Source organism: Argiope bruennichi, chromosome 4 (genome assembly GCF_947563725.1).
Source record: "Argiope bruennichi chromosome 4, qqArgBrue1.1, whole genome shotgun sequence".
NCBI classification, from domain to species: domain Eukaryota; kingdom Metazoa; phylum Arthropoda; class Arachnida; order Araneae; family Araneidae; genus Argiope; species Argiope bruennichi.
In genome coordinates, this window is record NC_079154.1 from 4,020,642 (window position 1) to 4,041,430 (window position 20,789).

Here is a 20,789-nt window from a genome sequence, read left to right on the forward strand (position 1 = left end):
GTTGCAATACTGAATAAATAAATTCATATACATTTTTAGAAAATTATTAAATTTAAAATTACTCGAAAATAAGCCGTTATCATGGCGATTTAGATAAAAATGTATTGAAATGGAAAATTAAACTGACTAGTTCAGTAAACGGGCGGCGCACTGCCTAAGGCCGCAAAACGTTTAAATCCTCCATTCATATTTGAAGATTAAAAGTTGTAAACAATATAAGTTGTAAAAAGAATTAAATACAATTTTTTCACCAAAAGTGAAAAATAAGGTATGCGATAAAAATGAAAAGTTTTAGTAGTCCATTAATTACTTAGAAAAAGAAAGGAAAAGTTTTTCTGTAAGTTCATCTTGAAAAGAGGGGTTTTTCCCCCGTCTTTAATTAAAAGATTTTTCCAGCGTTTTTGCTTTTGACATTTAACAATATTTACCACTTTCAGTATTCATCATTCCATGTCATACAATTAACAACCTGAAGAGCAACAAAACAAAACCGAACGCTGAACGCTATCCTTATAAAATTTTCTATAATTAAAAACATCATTGTATGCCAATCATAACTGCATTTATAAACGATTGCTTTGCTGTTGACATTTTTTTTATATAGAAAATAAACGAAGCTCACTTATTTTAAAGCCAACAAACTTTCCATTACGAATTTGTCAATAAGGTACCTTTCCCTAACAAAGTATTTCTGCACTCTTTGTGAGCACTTACCCTGCGCTTCTGTTTTTTTAAATAAAATAGAAGATTCTGCGCAAGAAAAATTAGGAAACAGTTTTCTTGACTAGTCATCCATTTATTCACATCGAGCCACATATTATTTTTATACAATTTCAGATAAGCAATTCTATAATATGCTTACGAATATTTCTTCCAATCAATAAAATTAGTTTCTTCATAAAACTGCTAATTTCACAAGCAAATGGCTGGGTTTCGCATGATGTTAAAATAAATTTGCTCTGCTTTTTCTCACGAGCTACTGATCGCTGACACTCCACGTGAACGTTTACTTTTCTTGACAGCGAAGCAAACAAGAAATCTTTTCTGTATAACTTTCAAGACAACGGGAATGCTTTGCCATCTGGGGTTAGGAAGGGAAAACTAATCTCGATAACATCAAAATTCAAATGCGAAACATAATTGCAGTATATGGCTATAGCAAATACATATTTTAAAGAATATGCCAACAGATGATAGATTCTGCCATCATTCCGATACAGTTATTTTGTATTTCATTTCTAGCGTATCAAATAACATGAGATCACATGTAGTGGTAAAAAAACATAAATAATGCCAAATTAATCTTATTTGTTATGGTCAAATTAATACTGTATACATCCTTCAGCGATTTTTTGAGCCGCAGTGAATAAAAAGTTACTTTTGGTATTAAATAAAAATGACTTGCTTATTTTAAAACAAATACGACACTGACACTGTAAAGGTTTTGGATCTTCCCTTGGGATCCAAAATATGACATCAGTATGCTCGTAAAATTAATGAAGATTGATTTGTTTCTTGTTTTCTAACCTTCAAAGCAACGCTTTAGTTTCCGAATCAAAGATGACGCAAAAGTGACACCCATGGCACAAAATCCTGTGCTTCCAAATGCAGACGGCTAATTAATTAGACATGTGCCACTGATTTTCGTCTCTGAAATGAATAAGTAGAGAGCTACTGCGTCGCTATTTTTCTCGGAGATTATCATAAACAAAAATGTTAACACCTTATCGAATTAAAATCATATTTAACTATTAGAAAGCTTTGAAAAAACGGAAGTGCCTCATCAAGAATTTCGTTTTAAAATGTTACTTTGAAATGTCGTTCATCTGTATTAATAAATCGCTTCAAACGCCATTCTGCTTTAATTAAATGCGTATATAAAAAATAAGAATGGCCCATCCGCATCCTTATGTCAATCTCATAATCATGATCGAGAATGATTCCATTTTTATGAAACGGCGTAAATTAAAAAAAAAAATCATAATTCCTCAAAAGGAAGCAATGTCTTTGAGGAAACAAAACTATCCACAAAATTCAACGAACTATCTTCATTTAAAGTAATTCCTTATTTTACTTTTTTGCGAATATCTCATTGACGGAATAAATGGTGTTTATTTAAAACTATTCTCCTGGACTTGAAATTTTTTCAGACAAGTTTTTCTTTCCAGAACATATCCTGCTTTCCTACAATCTCCATCAAAGATTGTCCTCACTAGGAAGTCTTGAAAAAAGTATTATCGAAGATAAATAGGAAAACCATTCAATAAGCTTTCATAATTTCAAAATAATAAATGGAATAATAAAGAATGGAAAAATAACTGAAAATTCATGATGAAAGAAGTTACATTGAAATCAATAGACAGCATAAATCATGCAAAATACTGGAATATTTAAGTTTATAGCTACAAAAGAAAGAATGCAATATTGACTTTCAACTCTAAATTAAAGGAATTCTTTGTTTATAGCAATGGCGTTTTTTTATGTTTTCATTTCACAGCACCTTTTATGTAAACAGGTATTCAAGGAGCCCCAAGAGGTAAATTAAATGCATTTCGAAATCCAAATGCATATAAATTCCATGCATTCATTAATAATAAGTAGAAGAAAATCCGCAGAAAAGCATTTATTAAGAGAGATCAAGCTGCATATTGAACAAGATTTTTAAAATTATTTTTGTTTAATAATGCGGCAAAATCTAAGAAAAGAAGCTCTTGTGATAGCTTTCGCGGATTGAATCATTTCAATGCATACTTAGATGGGGGGGGGGGAGATGACATATCTCATACCTAGCCCTCTCTTATCTCCAGAATGAAGTAAATACTATTCATGCTAATTTATTCCATTTGAGTCAAGTGGCAATATTTAAGATACAAGATTATTTAATAAGAGTTATAACAATGATTTATGAATTTCAGTATCACAGCTTAGGTGTTTTTCACCCATTTGAAGCATTATGACAAGCCTATTTAACGCTTCTGCCATTTCATCTTCATTTCTAGTATATTTTGATATACAGGGTGACAAGAAATAAGCGCCCCAATAAGAAACTACTACTTTAAGATATTCTCAAAAACTAATGTAAATAAATCGTTCAAACTTTGGATATCAAACTTGCGATTTCATATTATCTATATTTATGTAAGTGGAATAAAACATATTTATTCATCTATTTTTTTATCGTTCGTGGACGTTTTTTTCTGACCATCCTGTAACTAAATTATAATTTGAGAATCATAAGGAATAGCCATCGGTTTAATTAAAGGGATTCGAATCATTCTAATCCAGCAGATATCCTTGAAAAGCAGAGAAAAGTTTGATATTTGATGTTCTTTTATTTAAAGATTTTACGATATTCAAGGCAATCAGCGGAAGTGGGCCCATCAAAACTTTCTCGCATACTCTCTAATGAAGGTGAATTTCTGTTTTAGGTGCTTTTTTTCCAAATGATTGACACAGAGCTACAGATGAAGCAAAAACCAAATTCGGTACATTTAAGTCATTACGTTGTTGAGCTTACACGCTTCTGAAAGTACAAATTTGCGGATGCCCTGTTTGATTGATTTGACCCAAAATTGGACAGGTGTCTACACTATAGATGTAAAATCTCTGCTCAGAATTTTACCCATCTACTTCTCTTCGTTTTGCAGTTATCGAGTTCATTTACTTTCGAACAGCGGACAGACAGACTTCCTCCGAATGTTGCTCGAAATTCGAAAGAAATCTACACATTTGATGTAAAGACTGAAGGCTGAATTCCATCCGTCTAACTCAAAGCATTGTTGAGTTACCGTTGTCACAGACAGAGACGCAGATATTTTTCAAAAATATGTTTTTCGAACTCAGAGAAGTCTAAAACTTGGAAATTTTCTAACATTCCGAGTTCGAATTTTTTGACGACGATAGTACTTTCCCTATACTTCATATACAAGAAAATAAAAATCAGTTACCGAACAATGAATTTAATTTGTTTTGAAAGAGTTCAATGTAATTCAAAAGAATAGAATGTCGACAATCCTTTTGCAATGTGCCGATATAGAAAGCGGATATAGATCTATTAAAATAGAGTTTATAGATAAGTATCACTATAAATAAATTCAAACGGCTCTTACGGCTTCCGCAGAATCATTCGAAAGACCGCATCCGGCGCAAGCTGCAGCAGATGAGCCAAAACTTCAGGTAGCTCCGTTTCGGCCTGCTGTCTGTCTTCCACTGTTGGGGTGGACGATACTTCTTGCTGATCTTCCCTGAATCGGTAAAATAAATATTTGTCTTTAAACTGATGTTCGTTTGTCACTGAAAGAAAAGATAAAAGAAGTTTAGTGACTTTTATTGGAATGTAAATAGAAATCTATTCACCCGTCTTATGATTTACAAATCGATGCCAGGCTATGAAAAGAAGTTTAAAAATAAATGTGTATCGGTAAACAGTGGATAAATATTTACTAATGCTAGCATTAGCTTGTCATTTTATACACTCCCTGCAGCTGAAACTTTCAGTGAGATAAATAGTTAACGAATGAAGTGTACTACGAAACGAGTGTGACAAATATCTTTAATTCCTCTCACCACAAAGCAACAACAACAACAAAAAAAAACTTCAGTTTTCTTTTGAAAAGCAAATAATCTCATAAATTTAATATTGGAATTCTTTACATCACGAAGAAATGATGCTGCACATGGTATAATTTGATAATCAAAGCTATAATCCATAATTATTTGGAAAGCAAGAAAATTAAATTTTTAAGAAAGAAGCCCTCCATTTTTTGATAGAAAATGCCAAGAATACCGTAAATACTTTTCAGGATCAAATTTGCCGATTTCAAAATCGGTGTTAACACTTTAAATACCGCTCACACAATATATGTGTGATAGCCAGAACAAATGTTGATGTTCGTTCACAGAACATGCGCTTGACACACATCAACACCTTTCAACTATGCATATGTTCGCAAATGTTCAATTATTTCGTGAATTTACATAAAGTTTTTCAAATTAAATCTTCAAAAATATTACCATCCACTGGTGACGTTTGACTGCGTAGAAGTGTGGCCATTAAAGCGTTAATATGCGCATAAAGAATTTTATAAACATGCGCCGCTTGTACTTATTTACAAACAAAAAAGTGCGACTTCTCTAATCAGAACTTGCCTTTTCGATAATACGAAATAACTCAAACTTTCTTAATCGATTGCAGTTAAAGGGTGATGATGACTTTTATTATCATCGTTTATTTATCGATAAGGCGATCAGAATAGTCGGGAAAGCTCTGCGTTATGAGATGATTATTCGTGAGTTTTACGCTTTGAGTGTTACGCATTATTAAACCTTTCAATTGAGTTATGTTTGCAATAGATAAAAGACGTGAAATTGCATAAAAAGGAAATAAATTGCAAATTTGTTATAACGAAAAGAAAAATTATTCATCATTTATGACCAGGAAAATACAAACATGTAATGTATTAAGCGTCCAAAACTACCAAAATATTAATTATTCATGAAGACAATTTAACTTATTATGCTAACTGAACACGTTTGGGTGACGTATAAATCACTTATGGTTCGCACCTACTCACAAGTTAATCCTTCTTTGCATGATAGACATTTCCATCATAACATTTAGAGAACAAAAATTGTACTGAAAACGGGTGTATTGTAAATTGGTTGTTGTAAACAACTTTTTTACGACCTATTGCGTAACAAGGAACATAGCTGTCAAAAAAATCAAATGTCGCAATCATTATAGTGGGTTTGAATTTGTCGTTTCGCTGTTAGTTGTGGTTGGAAAAAACCTGTGATTTCTTGAATATTTTTATAACTAATCTGAGTTTTTTTTGCTGATAAAAGTGACAATGAATGGAGAAATTTAGAATAGAGAGACATTGAGGATTTTGTACTGAGCTTAACATGTAAATTTGCATGATGATGGATATTTCGATCATACTGTTTATAATTATTTTATATTATGTATTTATACTAGGATTTCTTAATGTAACCTTTAACCTAGGTAAGAATTATATCGCATTGATTTATTTCACAAAAAAATCATGCAAAGAAGGATTAAACTACCTCTTCTCTATTAAGAGACAAAAAAAATATATAATCTAATTAAATAGATTACCCAAATTTGTCTTAGAAATATAAATTTTTTTTGTCGTTTTGTTCAAAACAGACAGACAAACCTCGGTAGTGGTGATTAGAGTAATAATTTTTTCACGGTTGTCATCATTGTTATAACTAGGGTAAATAGCAGTCTCTCATCGTAAGTGGCCTTAAAATAAAACATGGGCACACTATTCCTTTTTTTCCCGACTGTGGTGCTCTCTAAAACCCCGTTCCGACGACTTTTGCGCGTCTTGAGACAGGCACATTTTCTCCTCTTTCTCCACTCTTGTGGGTTTTTGAGGTTCTTTGATGTCTGTTCATTTTACCGACAATTTGCGGAGAGCTCCCGACCGACGTCCAGAGACGGGGGTGGTCCAACAATGGGTTTGTTGGTAGATTTGTGATCGAACCCGTAAAGCCACGGGCGTCGTAACTCGGCTTAAAATAGATGCCTTTATTACAATTGCATATGTAGCGGGGGAGTCACATAAGACGCATATCACGTGAGTCTGAGTTAAGTAATCCGAAAAATGACATTGCCACTAACCATGTGAGATGACGCCTTCCTCCATCAGCGCTTGCCACATCCCGACGGCCTGACTTCGGGAGTGTATCCTGACGTAGATCGCCCCCTGGTGCATGAGCCAATCCACCATCTCGGAGCCTACCAGGCACTTTCGGAATGTACGAACATGGTACTTCCTGTCACGGATCAGATGGGGGCTCTGACATAAAATCAGGGTCCGCAGCACCCAACCGGCACGAGACAGGGCTGTAGAAGGTTCCTGAAAGCAAGACATCAGTTCATTTTCCACACATTCGATTGGTTAATTTCAGTGAAAGAAATATTATTTGGCAAATGTTAGAAAAAAAAGAGATTTACCTGTGTGATGGGAAGAGCTGGATTTGGTCCATCAGGGGTGAGGGAATCCTTTTTCCCCAAAGGAGAAAAAGACCGCACATTACCATTCGCTGTCCGGCAATCATCTTGTAATGGAAGTCCTAAATAAAGGCAGATATAAATCAATCTTTCCTAATGTGAAATTATTAGATATTTGTTAACATGTTTTTGACATATTTTCGCTTGGAAAAAGGTTGCCACAGTGCGAAAAAAGAAAGAGAAATGATACAAATCATACGATTTCATATACTATTTGGCATATACTATAATCAATATTTATATTGTTATGTAAGAACTAAAAACATTTGGACTTAAACTTTATTTTACTTTTTAAAAAATTGTGGTCCAATATGAAAAACAAGGTTTCTTTAGTGTTGGGTAGGTTATCATTTCAATATATTACTATTTTAGAACATTTTTAAAGAAGTAAATAACATTTTTGTAGATAAATTATAAAAAAATAAACAAATTTTAATTAAAATTCTTTTAATCAGTATTAAAAAAGTGTGCAGGCAAATGATCCAAATAGCTCAGCCTCCCTCTCATACATTATACAAATAAATCACTCAGTTTCTACAATTCAAGAGTGGAGTGAAGACATTGGACTCAACACAGAAGCCAATCTTTGAAGATATACTATTATAGATATCTCGTATATCTTAATAGAAAAATATCAGTGACGAATAATTTCTAAAAAATGGATGTTTTTAAAAGTAATTTCTTTATATAGTAAACTTGTAAAATTCTGGATTAAACTAAATTGATCTTTTAGGAAACAGTAAAATACTTTACTGATAACTGTTAACACACAATGGAGTAAATAAGCATTAATCGAATGATAATGATATCTGATTAGATTAGACAGCATGCAGCTACCGACTACAACCATACTAAACGGCCTTTCATTAAAGCAAAACGTGAGGTCTTTTAACCTTTCTGGTGATATCATGGTATAATAATCTGACATTACATGATACTGCGAACACTTTTCTACACTGGATGCAAGAGTTTGCTGCACCGTGTAGTGGGACTTTGAACCACAAGCTTCCAATGTTAAAAATCGTACATTGGTAAATATTCTGGCGGTGTCGCTCTTATATAAGAGCCGCACAATCGAATTGGAAAATGATGCGGGAATTGTCCCTCTTATACATCCGAGTAAAAGGAAATTGAACCTTCGTAACAAGTCATCCATTTATGTGGAACGGATGGATACACGACACGATTCATTTTGCCTCCATTATTCAGATAAATAATTAAAAACTGGGATATGAAAAAATAAACAGATCGGAACAAGACAATGATATTTTCCGCCATCCACTGATCATTCAAACATATGTTGGGACAAATTAACTGGATTAAACGTTCACTACACTGTATAACAGAAATTGTCTCAAATTATTTAACTCAAATGTTGGATCAAATATATGAATCAAAATTTTACGTAAATTGTAGAGTCGTTGTTAACTCTTTGAACTCGTAAAAGTAATTCGATGCAAAATTATTAAGCTAACACAAGGACTTGCTCATTGCTATGAAAAAAAATATTTTGTACAGTTTAAGCTACATTTTATCGAAAAATCAATTTATATTTTCTGAACATTCTTTAGGTATTTTTAAAAAAATCAAAATTAAAAAAAATAATAAATAAAACGTCACAATGATGTACCGCCTTGAATGGCGAGTGAGAGGCATCATCCGAGAGCAAAGGATTAATATTCTGCAAGAAACAGATTAAGTACATTGCAAATGCTCTGTCTTATCTCATTCATACATTGAAGTTCTTTTTAATGATATGAACTAATTTGAGAAACTGAAACGTTATTGAAACTGCGGCTGGTAACGGCTTAGAATTCAATTCCAAGAATGTCAATTTTTAAATATAAAATGTATCGAATAATCAACAGAAAATAATAACATCCAATCCCTTCCTAACAAAATTTTAAGCCACAAAATTGTATTGGGGAAAAAAATCAATAAAATAATTTCAATAATTTTTGGAATTTGTAGGATAATTTAGCAAATTCATGCTATAATGCCCGTTAATCATTAACCCAATAATTGATTTCCGTACAGAAAAAACAATCAAATTTCGACTAAAAAAGAAGCTTTTAAAGCATTGGACATAAAAAAATCTGTTCCACAGATTTTTAAAAAATGAGTACTTTAGAAATGTATATAAATTTAAGTATTCATGTTTCGGATCTGTATTGCTAAATAAATGGGATGATGGACATTTCCATTCTACACACTCGTAGTAACAAATGCAGTTTACAAGAGCTTCATCCCCCCCCCCCTTTGCGAATTTCAGCAGAGGAAGAATATTGTAATTTATGAACTAGAAGTATTGTCAGTCAATGAATCAAACTGTCTGTGCCACTTTCTAATAAACGTCAAAAGAAAATAAAAAGAAACCTCTTGCCACGAAAATAAGTTATTGGTTTACATTAACTTACTTTGCATTATGAAACAGTTCATATGTAAGGTAATTTAATAAAATTTGTAAATGCCACAATTCGCAAAAAGTGTCTCTTGTTATATGATCACATAGCGAATTGAGATTCGAATAATCTCTGCCCAAAATAAGGACGAACACACAAAATGAACCAAAATTTAAGTTTAGAAGGATAAATAAAGTGACTACTTCAAAAAAAAAAAGATGCCGTTTTGTATAAATTTGAAAATGAAAGATATCTGTTATTTGTTTTAGAAGTATTACAGACTAAAATGATGTGTTAAATGCATAAAAAATTGCCATTTCAACGAGACAAAAATCGAAAGAGTATTAGACAAAAAAATTTATATTGTTAAAATCTAAAATAAAATGAAAGTGCAATAGTAATTTGTATAAAATATATTCTGTACGATAACACACACATAAGGTAGAAAGTTTCTTCAGCCCTATAGCGATATCAACAGTTTTGCAATGTCGTAAACGCATTTACGAAAAGTTATTTCAATCACATAAATCTACCATCAGAAAGGAAGACATATGTTAAAACTGAAGCAAAAAATATTCAAAGATTCTATTAGAATGATTACCAACAGTAATTCACCCTAGATTTCTGAGGAGTTTAAACTTATTGCAATTCAGTTGATTTTTTTAAAAAATTAGTTATCGAGTTCTAATTTCCCACATTTATTTGACTGATAGGAATGTAACAAAACATATTAATGTCCTACTTCCTGTCGCCGAGGGGAAATTTGAGAAGTCCTCTTAAATAGATCTTAAGTTTTAATAAAAATTTAGAAAAGAATTAAGATTGAAAATGATCACAATACATTTTTAAAAATCATTTTTTAATAAATGTGATGCTGGTTATAATGCAAAATTTTATGCATAGCATTGTATTTTTCATCTAAATAATTATTTGAATAATGGGACAAGAAAATTCACAAATTTTTCCTCATATTAATAAGGTAAAGAATCAAAGCGTTTGATTTCAGAAATTCGACACATTTAAGACAAAAAGTGGCTTATTTTAAAATTCTCGTGTTTTTTTGTAATTTCTATTTCAGTAATTATCAAAACATTTCACTAATGGAGTTTGACGAATTTCGATTTTTTGGACTTAAGTCCAAAAGTGAATTATTTTTGACATTTTCCTAGAGACGAAAAACTGCCCTTACAGTAAATCGTGCTATAAGAATATTTTTTTAAGTGTTGTGGGTAATATAAACACACTTGGAATGCTAACTTTTTTTTTAATATTTTATATCAAATTAAAATTGAAAAACACGTGATGAAATAACACATCATAAACGGTATTATTTAAATAATGTAATAATAATAAAAAAATTAATATAAAATATGTAATTATATCCCTTATTTTTAAGAAATTAAAAAAATATTTGAAAAAATGACAATTTTAATGACTTTTTACAAAAAAGTTTTTAATAGTTTTGCTGTTTGGATCTTTACAAATCGAATTGTGCAAATTCAAGTCCCGGTGTTTTTCGTTTCTCAACAAAATGCTGCACCACTTTTGTTATCAATGGAGTTACTTCGTGATCACATGATACATGCCAAATGTGCCACTCTTATTTAATTTCGGAATGCATAATGCATCCTGCAAAAGGAAAACTGGCGATTTTTTTCCACAGCATTGTGCAACACCATACGCAGTTAGATACAAAATAAAATGCACATTTGAGTTTACCATGAGTCTGGCATTATGTGAATTCGTAATCGCTCCTCACTTTCAAATTTTGAATGTATTTATTACACTCTTTATTACGAAATCATAATTCAAACCAGTTCTTCTTGCAATTATAAAAATAATCGTGATGTAGTTGATTAGTATTTTATAATTTCACACCATTTATATCATATATTTTGAATTTTAAATTTCAAAATAAGCCAAATTTCGTAACACGAAAACAGTAATTATATCTTTTCGTGTGTGTGTTCTTTTAAATTAAAATCGTTTAAGTACTAGAAACTCGTATTGCTTTGGAGTATAAAATCACAGAGCCTTAAAGGGATAAGAATGAAACCATATAAACTGAGAACGAAGCTAATTCTGAAATAATTTTATCACTTTCTACATATCAGAATGACGATGAAAGCAATAATATATCACTTATAAAGAAATTTATTTAATTATGAATTGTAAGATTTGAATACTTGTTGAACAATCAAAAGTTCAATGATTCATTTGAGTAAATGCGTTATATTTTATACCAGAATGAGTTCATTTTAGTTTAAAGATCTTCATTCACGAGATTCGTTTATCCTGTTGTGTTTTAATTTATTATAAAATAATTAATTGAAAGACTATCTGGAATAGCAAATGAAATATTTTCTAAAATACATGTATTCAATCTGAAACATTTCATAATAATATTTCAAGCTTCCCCATTTTCCCTTATATATATTTTCAAACTGTTTTTTTAAGGTTTAAGGAAATTCTTTTATAAATAAATATGAACTGGATATAAATAAGTTATTAAATACGTTCCATAACATGTTCGGTAGTTTACTCACAGCTTCGATGCAAAAGGATTTCATTGATATTGTATTTCTACGGTCACGCTTCAAGACATAACGCAAGTTATTGTATTGTTTGAATTTGAATCGTTTCCTCTTTCATAATAAATCTTAGATTTTTGGGTGAGATCGCGGATCCATAAATAGCATAAAGATGAATAGATGCATTGAATAGAATATGCGAAAAGATTCCAATACGGATAAAAATCTATCTGAATTTGAAGTTTAAAAATACTTCGTTCGACAAACCTTTAGGACCAATCTATGAATAAAAGGAAAAAAAATTGAAATTCAACCAGTTTTAGAGACGAGCAGACTGATCACGAAAGGCAGTTAATTATTATTATTATTATTATTATTTACGTTATGCTAAATAAACTGTTTCGTACAATAAATAATTTCAAACAAAGGGCAAAAGTTACTGTGCATCAGAATACAAAAATTTATTCACAAAATTGTTTTTGAAAACTTCTAGGTGATTTTTTTTCTTAATAACTTCGAAATCTATCATTTTCATAAGATTATTCAACTGAACATAACTATTATTTGCATGCGTAAAACCTCATTTAAAACGTGATGCAGCAATAAGAAATTTAATCAAAGAGTTTTAAAAACTAATTAAAACCTCCTTATACGGCAAACAGGCAGAATAAAATTTACGAAGATATTTTGTTTGTTTGTTAAAGATGATATCTTTTAAAATAGGCTACTGCGTTATTTGACATAAGAGAACTCTGGAAATTTTGTAGCGAATAAATTAAAATTAATAATAAATTCCATTGCGAAAAATCTGTTAAGTTCAAAAATTCTCCCTCAAGTGTGGTTTCAAATTTGGAGTGGGATTATTAGTATAGATACTTTCCACTTCACTTTTCAAAAAGTCATTTGTTCACAGTTCTGCGGAATTTTATTAATAAGTGAGGTGTGAGAATGGTTTTGGAGCTCAATCAGGGTACTCGGCAATTCTAAAGTGGATTAACTATCATGTATTTAAATTTTAGATAAAATCGGAAATTAAAAATATCAGAAAAATACAATCAGCATTCTGGTCATACAAAACCTTTCGTAATTAGTAGAAGTTTACTTAAATATCAAGATGAAAGACTTAATACTGACTAAATAAGTTTGTTATGAACCCATTTCCTATACGAATATATATTCAAAATAAGATACTCTAATGTCGACATCAGTTGTCGAGTTGAAATGATTCAAGCAGAAACCGAAAATTAATATCGTAGAATCCGGCTGCGAAACATTAATTTTAATACGGTTACTGATCCGAGGTGATTATTTATTCATGAAATAATACTAAAAAACAGTTTGATGCCAGCTCATGAGTTCGAGGTCAAGATATTATTTTCTTATATAGATCAATGCATGTGTATCCTCTGGAAAATGAAATGCACAACACTTCCGCAAACCGTGAAAGTGTTGAAAGCAATCGCATCAAATGGAGATAAATAAAATCTTAATATGATGATTGTATCAAATCGATGATGATGAATAAAATGCAAAACGCCACGGAATTTTCTAATGTAATATCATTTAATGGTTTCTATTTCTTAAAGCTTGTCTCGGGATTTGTGTAAAAATCGAACATTAGCTTATATTGGCAATATGAAAGGGAATGGATAAAAAAGAATAAACTATACTAATACAGATTAACTTTCACATTACGATTAAAGTTTAATTTAGTTATATTAATATTCAATGTATTTAGTTCAGATGACGAGGTCGACACCTGAACTGGCATTCCCCTCCCCAAACTTCCACACCCTACCAGTGGGAGGACGTTTGGCCCCAACGGATTTAACGTGCACCATACCCATTTACACGACGATTCTTCGGTGGAATCGGGTCCCAAACCTGAAACCCGAGGCCGAGACCTTACCACCAGGTCACCGCGGCTTCACATTACGATTAAAAGAAATCTCAAGATATCAGTTTTAACTCGACCCTCTCCAGGGATTTTGAAAATAAAATCGGTCTTCCTCTTCAAATGCCAATAGGGTATTTATCCTTCTTTCTTTCGTTAATAAGATACACTTTGTTGATTTTCTGGCCGTTTTGAAAATGCATGAGGTTATTTCGTCCAGACTTCAAAATTTAGTACCGTTAGATGCCAAGGGTGACACTTGAGAAACCCCCTCGCAATTCAAAATTTCCTTATTCACTCACCAATGTAGCAAAATTATTTAAACACACGAATTTGAACTAGAACCACATATCCGATGCATTTGCGATGAAAATGGGTTTTACATCACACTATTCTGGAAACCGAGACATTAATCAAATAACCACGTTCGTCTCTTTAACAAAATGTTAATAACTGTCATATGGCAATATCTTGTGACAAGGAAGTGAAAATATGATCCCTTCACATACAATAAAAATTTTTGATTCGCGCATCGAATTACTAAATTTTTAATTTTAAATCTGCGATGATATAAAGTACTAAGTAACTTAAAATGCAAAAACCGCTTAAAATTACTTCAATTTCTGAAATACCTTTATATTATAATAGGAATTAATAACAATTATCACAAATAGGATATATCATCTAATTAAGACGTTAAGTATATTTGCAGGTCAAGAGGTTAATTAGAAATATCAAAGAATAATTAGAGTAATGGTGCAGCGTTAACATCAATATAGATGCAGGGAGACAGGCTTAAAGATTGCAGTGAAGACTAAGTGTGTATACGTCACTTTTAAACCCAAATAGGATGAGAGGGTAAATAAATTCCACATTCTGGTCATCATTTACATTTATCAAATAAGTATTAACAACTTGGGCGGAAAAAAATATAATTATGTTCCGGATCCATTTGTTATCGTTATGCCACAAAATTAAAAATCAATTGATTCAATCCACAGGCAGTCAGTAAATAAAATCATAGTAGAGTACCTTATTTTATGGAAGTGGCGCGGCATTCGTATGACTCGTAAGCAAAATAAGTAAGCACTATAAATGTCTCAGTTTTATTTTCCTGCTTTTTAATAAAGGCGGCCTGTCATGTCTAAAATTCTGGCCAATTGTAAAAAGTGTTTTGAGCAATAACAACTTTATAACATACTATAAAAATATAGAAACAAGTTCAAGTCATTTGAACTTGCTGAAATAGTGATCAGCATCTGCCAAGACAAATAATGAATGGGACGAAACACTGAGCCAAGAGGAACAATCAAGAAGATTATTGTTATTTACTTACAAATTGTGATTTGTTCTTGAAAACTTAATACCAAACTTACGGTCAATTTGTAAATACCTCGGAACTTCTTTCTTGAGCCATTTTTTTTAATTTCCGTTATCTATCTGTCCCTGGTCTACTTAATATAACAAAGTAAATCAGAAAATGCTAGTGAGGTTACAAGCAACACACTGTCTAAGAAACTGTTTTAGAATCCTTGGTATAGACAAAAAGATATTTTGAAACGACTTACATGCCATCTGTCTATTCCGTTATTCATGTCAACTGAAAATTAGTACGATATATAAAGCTATACGATATACCACTATTTTTCAATCAACAATCAACTTGTGTTTCCGCATTGAAACACAATATTCATTTAAGCATTAAATGTAAAAAAAAAAATGGCGAGTTTTAAGGGTGCCTGGATCTGTAAAACACTATAACGATTTAAAAGTTATGTAAACATAATAAAAATCGAAAATTTGCTTTTACAGAAAATTGATACATTGCAATAAAATTAACCTACCAACTGGAGTCCTATATCAATAACATGAAAAAAAAAGAGGGTCGCATGATGACAGAGCAATTCTTTTATCGAAACTTCGAGCTTTACAATTTGTTTAAATTGGAGGAAAATAAACCATTACAATTAATAATCTTTCTAGTCTTCATTCAAGATATACTATATATAGATTTATCAAAAAAATGAATTTAAAAGTGAATATGAAGATTTAATTTCCTCAATTAATAAATGAAACCATTTGGATTTAATTTAGTTTTAGAATGTTAGCTGTCATAAATTTTAATGAGTAATAAATTAGGAATTTTCAGAGTTACTAGGTTGAAATGAAACATTTTAAATGCATATCTATGCTGGATGAACATCGTTTTTCAACAAATTCTTTTTGGGTAAAATAGAATAATAGAAGAGATTAGAAAAATTTAGTAGTTCATCAGAAAAAATAATATTCTTCGGATGCTAACATTCTAACATGAGATAGACATTCTTCACTAATACAACAGAATTTTAGCTTTGTTAAACTGAAGATTCATATACTTTTTGTCTTATTTTGCCCTCTGTTTCATCCATTAGAGTGACAGTAGACCATTAACTCCGATTTCGCTTCTAATTTTACGGAATGGAAGAAAGAAAACGCGGAATATGAAATTTCAATCCACATTTTTTATTCACAAATAATGAAACGACAAATTAACATTCACTCAATTTTTAAAATATATATATGTGATTAAACATATTTTATTCATTTCAAATATGATAAATATAATTCCTACGCAAGTTTAGATGTAAAATGCATACATTTATTGGAAATTGTAGAGAAACAGAACGATTTATAAAAACTCTCCAAAGATTAATTATTACAGATATGTAATATATATATATATATATATATATATAGTTTAGTTGTATATCTTAATAGAAAACGCGAAGCATAAAATGTTTGTGAACATCTGGCATCTAAAGAACTATTCATCAACTTTAACAAAACTTCAGAAAAATATGCAGATTAATACTGCAGTGATTAAATAAACTCCAAATTTTATTTTTTATTACCATCTCATTCTGTATGGCTGTTATGTCTTCATACTTAGTTTGTGTCGGTTATGCGTGTGTGCACGATACCCCGCCGGTTAACCCCTTAGCCCGTAGTACGATGATCGGGCCAAACGTAAATATCAGGGGCATAGCCCGTAGTAAGATGATGGGTCCAAACATAAATATTACGGCATCGCCCGTGGTACGATGGTTGCCGTTTGTAATTCTCCCACAACAAACCATATCGTACCACTGAATGATTGTTTCGGATAATGATTTTTTTCGGTTAAGCCATTAACTTTTTTTTTCTTTTACCTAATAACAATATGCAATTTTGAAGTGTTTTGGGTTTAAAAGAACTCTTTTGTACGCTACATTTATGTTCTTCATGAAACTTAAAATAACACTATGAAGATTAAGTTTGGTAAATCAATATATATCTGTCAATAGTTTATAGCATATGAATTATTCACTCAATAATATCTTCTTATGTTTCTCCCAAAATTTCGAATAACTATGTCTTGTCTTTAGAAACAGCATTAGCAGGCATTGCCCTACTGTATTGTTGAACAAATCCTTGGACAATCTAAAGTAACGATTTTACTGTTAGTGTATACTATACTATAACCTGTTTTATTCTATTTAATATCCATGATTTTAATTCTTGTTTGTTTCTTTAAAACAGTGAATTCTATAAAAACAATAAAATTGCCTTTTTAAATCAAATGTGAAAATAGCTTAATGACTCTCAAGTAGATCATTTAGGTTGTCAAACACCAAGAAAATCCGCAATTATGTATAGAAGAAAAAAATCACCACCGTAAAAGTTTATATTAAAGCGTTTTTTTGCAGTTTTTCAGTAAAATGATTTCGGAAAATTGGTATCCTTACAAAAATGAATGGTAGAAATCGCTGTGATATTACGACACAAACATAATTGTCGGAAATCTTGCTTATCTTTAACGTTCGAATCGCATATCACTCTTTCAACGATACTGATTAATCAACTCATAGGATTGCTACTTGAATTATGCCAAATCTCTCCTCGTATTTAAAGAACAATACTAGATTTAAATGGTCAGGAAATATAAATGGAAATATAATTTAGTTCTATAATGACATTTACTCGATATGAAACATTTCACTTTCAAAGGGTTTAAGAATAATAAATATATCAGGCATATTCAGAAATGTTTGCAAGTTTTTGCGGGAAAAAATCTTTTTCAAATAGAAGCAGCTCTTTTCTGCACAAAACGTAGTGTAGAAAGTAGTCTCGTGACTTATTTTAACCTAAAGGATAGGAATCAGTATCTTCGTATATTTAAAAAAAATCTAAATTCTTTTTAACTGCATGTCTTTCTTTTTACTTTCTCATACGCAAAGCAAGCAAAGAGAGAATATTGTAATCGTTGAACAATTCGAGATCGAAATTTTCAGAAATATACCCAATTAAGATATGCATTTTCAATTCATTTTTAGAATTATGTTTGTTCGTGCATGATAACTCAAAAAAGTTTCGAGCTAGAACATATATCGATGGATGGAATTTGGTAAATGGCCTTGCATCAAATTTGTAGAATTTTATCAAATTTGAAAGAAATGCATTCGGAGGAAAACTGTTTTTCCAGATGTTCAAATATACGAGAACAAGATAGAAGCAAAAAGAAAAGCGCTAGATGAATGAAATGTAGTGCACAGATTTAACATCCAAAGTGTAGATACCTGTCAGGTTTGGAATCAGTTCTGTAAATGGTTGATTGTCTATTGGTCTGTATTTCCACAAGCTCGTAACGCGATAACTCAAAAATAGAATGTCTTAAAAATTTGAAATGTGTCATGTCATTTTGACTGCACTTGTCATTTTGTATCCAATTCTGATTTCAATCGTTCTAAAAAAATTGTTGGCCAAAATAAATATTCGGCATTCTGGTTATTTTATATTAATGATATCCCAGTGATTCATCACCAAATATGCATGCTAATGGACTCTCATAAACTATGGTTTGCCAATTGCGCGAGGTTAATAAAACTCGAGTATATTTACTAGAGCATACGAGAACGTTTCACGGAGACCACTGTCTGGTTTTTTTATTTCGATTTGATCACGCGAAGGTGCCTACAGATACAACTAAAGGACAACGTAAAGCTTCTTTTCTTGGTAAAAATTTCCCATTTTAGTCTGTGAAGGAAAAAGAAAAATCTTTCATATTTAGAAAATCAATGCATATCAAACAATAAAATTCATTTTTTATAATACTTTATTTCTTGATTCTTTGGCAGGATTAACTTCTATCAACAAAAATCTCTTCCCAATTGATATTTATCAGGAAGCGTTTGGAAACCTTTACGGACAATTTCCAGACTATTTGCAATTCCTTTTTGTTTTCTTTTAAATTATTAATATTTATGATGCAGAACATCGTCATGGGAAATTACTTTCTTCTCTGCTTGTTTCCATATTTCTCCTTAAGAGTAAGTGAAGGCGCGGAAAAGTGAACATGGTTAAATAATTATAGTGTCAAAAGTGAACATGTTTATAATGTCAAACTACATTATACGGTTCTCGAACTTTTTAAGAAAATTATTTTCTGATAGCCAATGTTTTTGCACAAATTTTCTTTCAAGGCTTGAAAGTATATTTTTTTAATTTAATATTTCACTTTTTTAATATAATGAGACAAATATCATTATACAAGTTTTTGGTCTCAAAATTTTACAAAAACCGACTTCTTAAAAAAATCGTTTTCCAATATTGTTATTTCTAAAGCAATATAGACAAAATAGAGATTTTTAAGAAACAGCGAAACGGGATTGTTGGCTATTTATTCAATTTCAAAAAATTTAGACACATGACTCATGGTTCATTTGCAAGCTGTATAGTGCAATTAAACCTTTAATTCCTACTGAATAAAAGGTACAGGGCAGATGTTTGAAGACGAAAAAAAAAAAATGATACTAAAGAATTTTGTTTTCGTTATTTTATATGAATTCATATATAATTAGTTTAATCATTTATAAAAGAATGGAACAAAACACTGAAAATTCTGAACTGAGCTCCAAAAAAGTAAAACAAAATCAATGATTAAATATTTATAGAAATTTAATTAAAAACTTCTCAAAATTTAATACAACTTCTTGGAAAGTATCGATATACAATCATTGCACAGTCCATGATTCCTTAATAAATTAAAATATAAAAAAGGCTGGTTTCTAATGTAAAGAGTATTGCATTGCAAAGTAATATTAAATATCTGAAAGCATCATAATTACAAATATTACTGTTATGGCACATTTCCTTTCATTCTATTTTTAATTGCTATTTCTATTATTAATAAAGACGAATGCGAATGTTTTGGCGCGCATTAGGACAGCCGTTCGACTTAAAGCTACTCATTTGGCACATAGTATATACTTTAGAGGGTAAAAAAATGCACCTCGGAGCAAAATTTTGAAATTTTATTTCATTAAAAATTAAGTAGAATTTTGATATTTCTTTCTTTAAAATTTGCGAATGCACTATCATTTTAAAAGAGTATTTTGACATTATCATCGCAAAAAAGTATATTTTCAGTGATACACATTTAATTGCAGCAACCCATTTTTAAACTATTTTTGATTCATTGCGAAAGCATATCTTGTGTATATTTTACAAAAATATATTTCAGAAAAGTAAATAAAAATACAAATCGTCTTTATTGTTGCTATAAATATTTAGAATAGCCTTCCACTGTTGATAAAGGAATTCAATGAGGGCTTATTTTCCTATAATGAACAGATTTCTGTTGAAAGTATTCAATAGAATTCTGAAGATTGAAAGAAAGATTGTATTTCCATTCGATTCTCTATAGATTCTTATTAAAATGTAAACTTATTCGGATTCCATTATTATTATCGTTGCTCTCATTTGAATCTTCCTTTTTTATTTTAGTGCACTGAATATGTTTATTGTATCAGAGAAATTTTCATTCAATTATCTTCTGAATTATTACAGAACTTATGAAAAAATATTTCGTAGCATACCTTACACGTTGATAATGAATGTGTTTA

At 30.7% G+C, this 20,789-nt stretch overlaps 1 protein-coding gene across 4 annotated transcripts in view; it reads right to left on the reverse strand.

The window, feature by feature from the left end:
- The window catches only part of LOC129965482 (rap guanine nucleotide exchange factor 4-like), a 612,559-nt gene that overhangs the window by 36,746 nt on the left and 555,024 nt on the right, over positions 1-20,789 (reverse strand). For all 4 annotated transcript variants that reach the window (XM_056079391.1, XM_056079392.1, XM_056079394.1 and 1 more), the window contains 3 exons: positions 6,986-7,104; positions 6,650-6,887; positions 4,110-4,293 (listed from right to left, as the gene is read on the reverse strand). In XM_056079391.1, the coding sequence (XP_055935366.1) occupies positions 4,110-4,293; positions 6,650-6,887; positions 6,986-7,104 (541 nt within the window). The remainder of the gene's footprint in view (positions 1-4,109; positions 4,294-6,649; positions 6,888-6,985; positions 7,105-20,789) is intronic.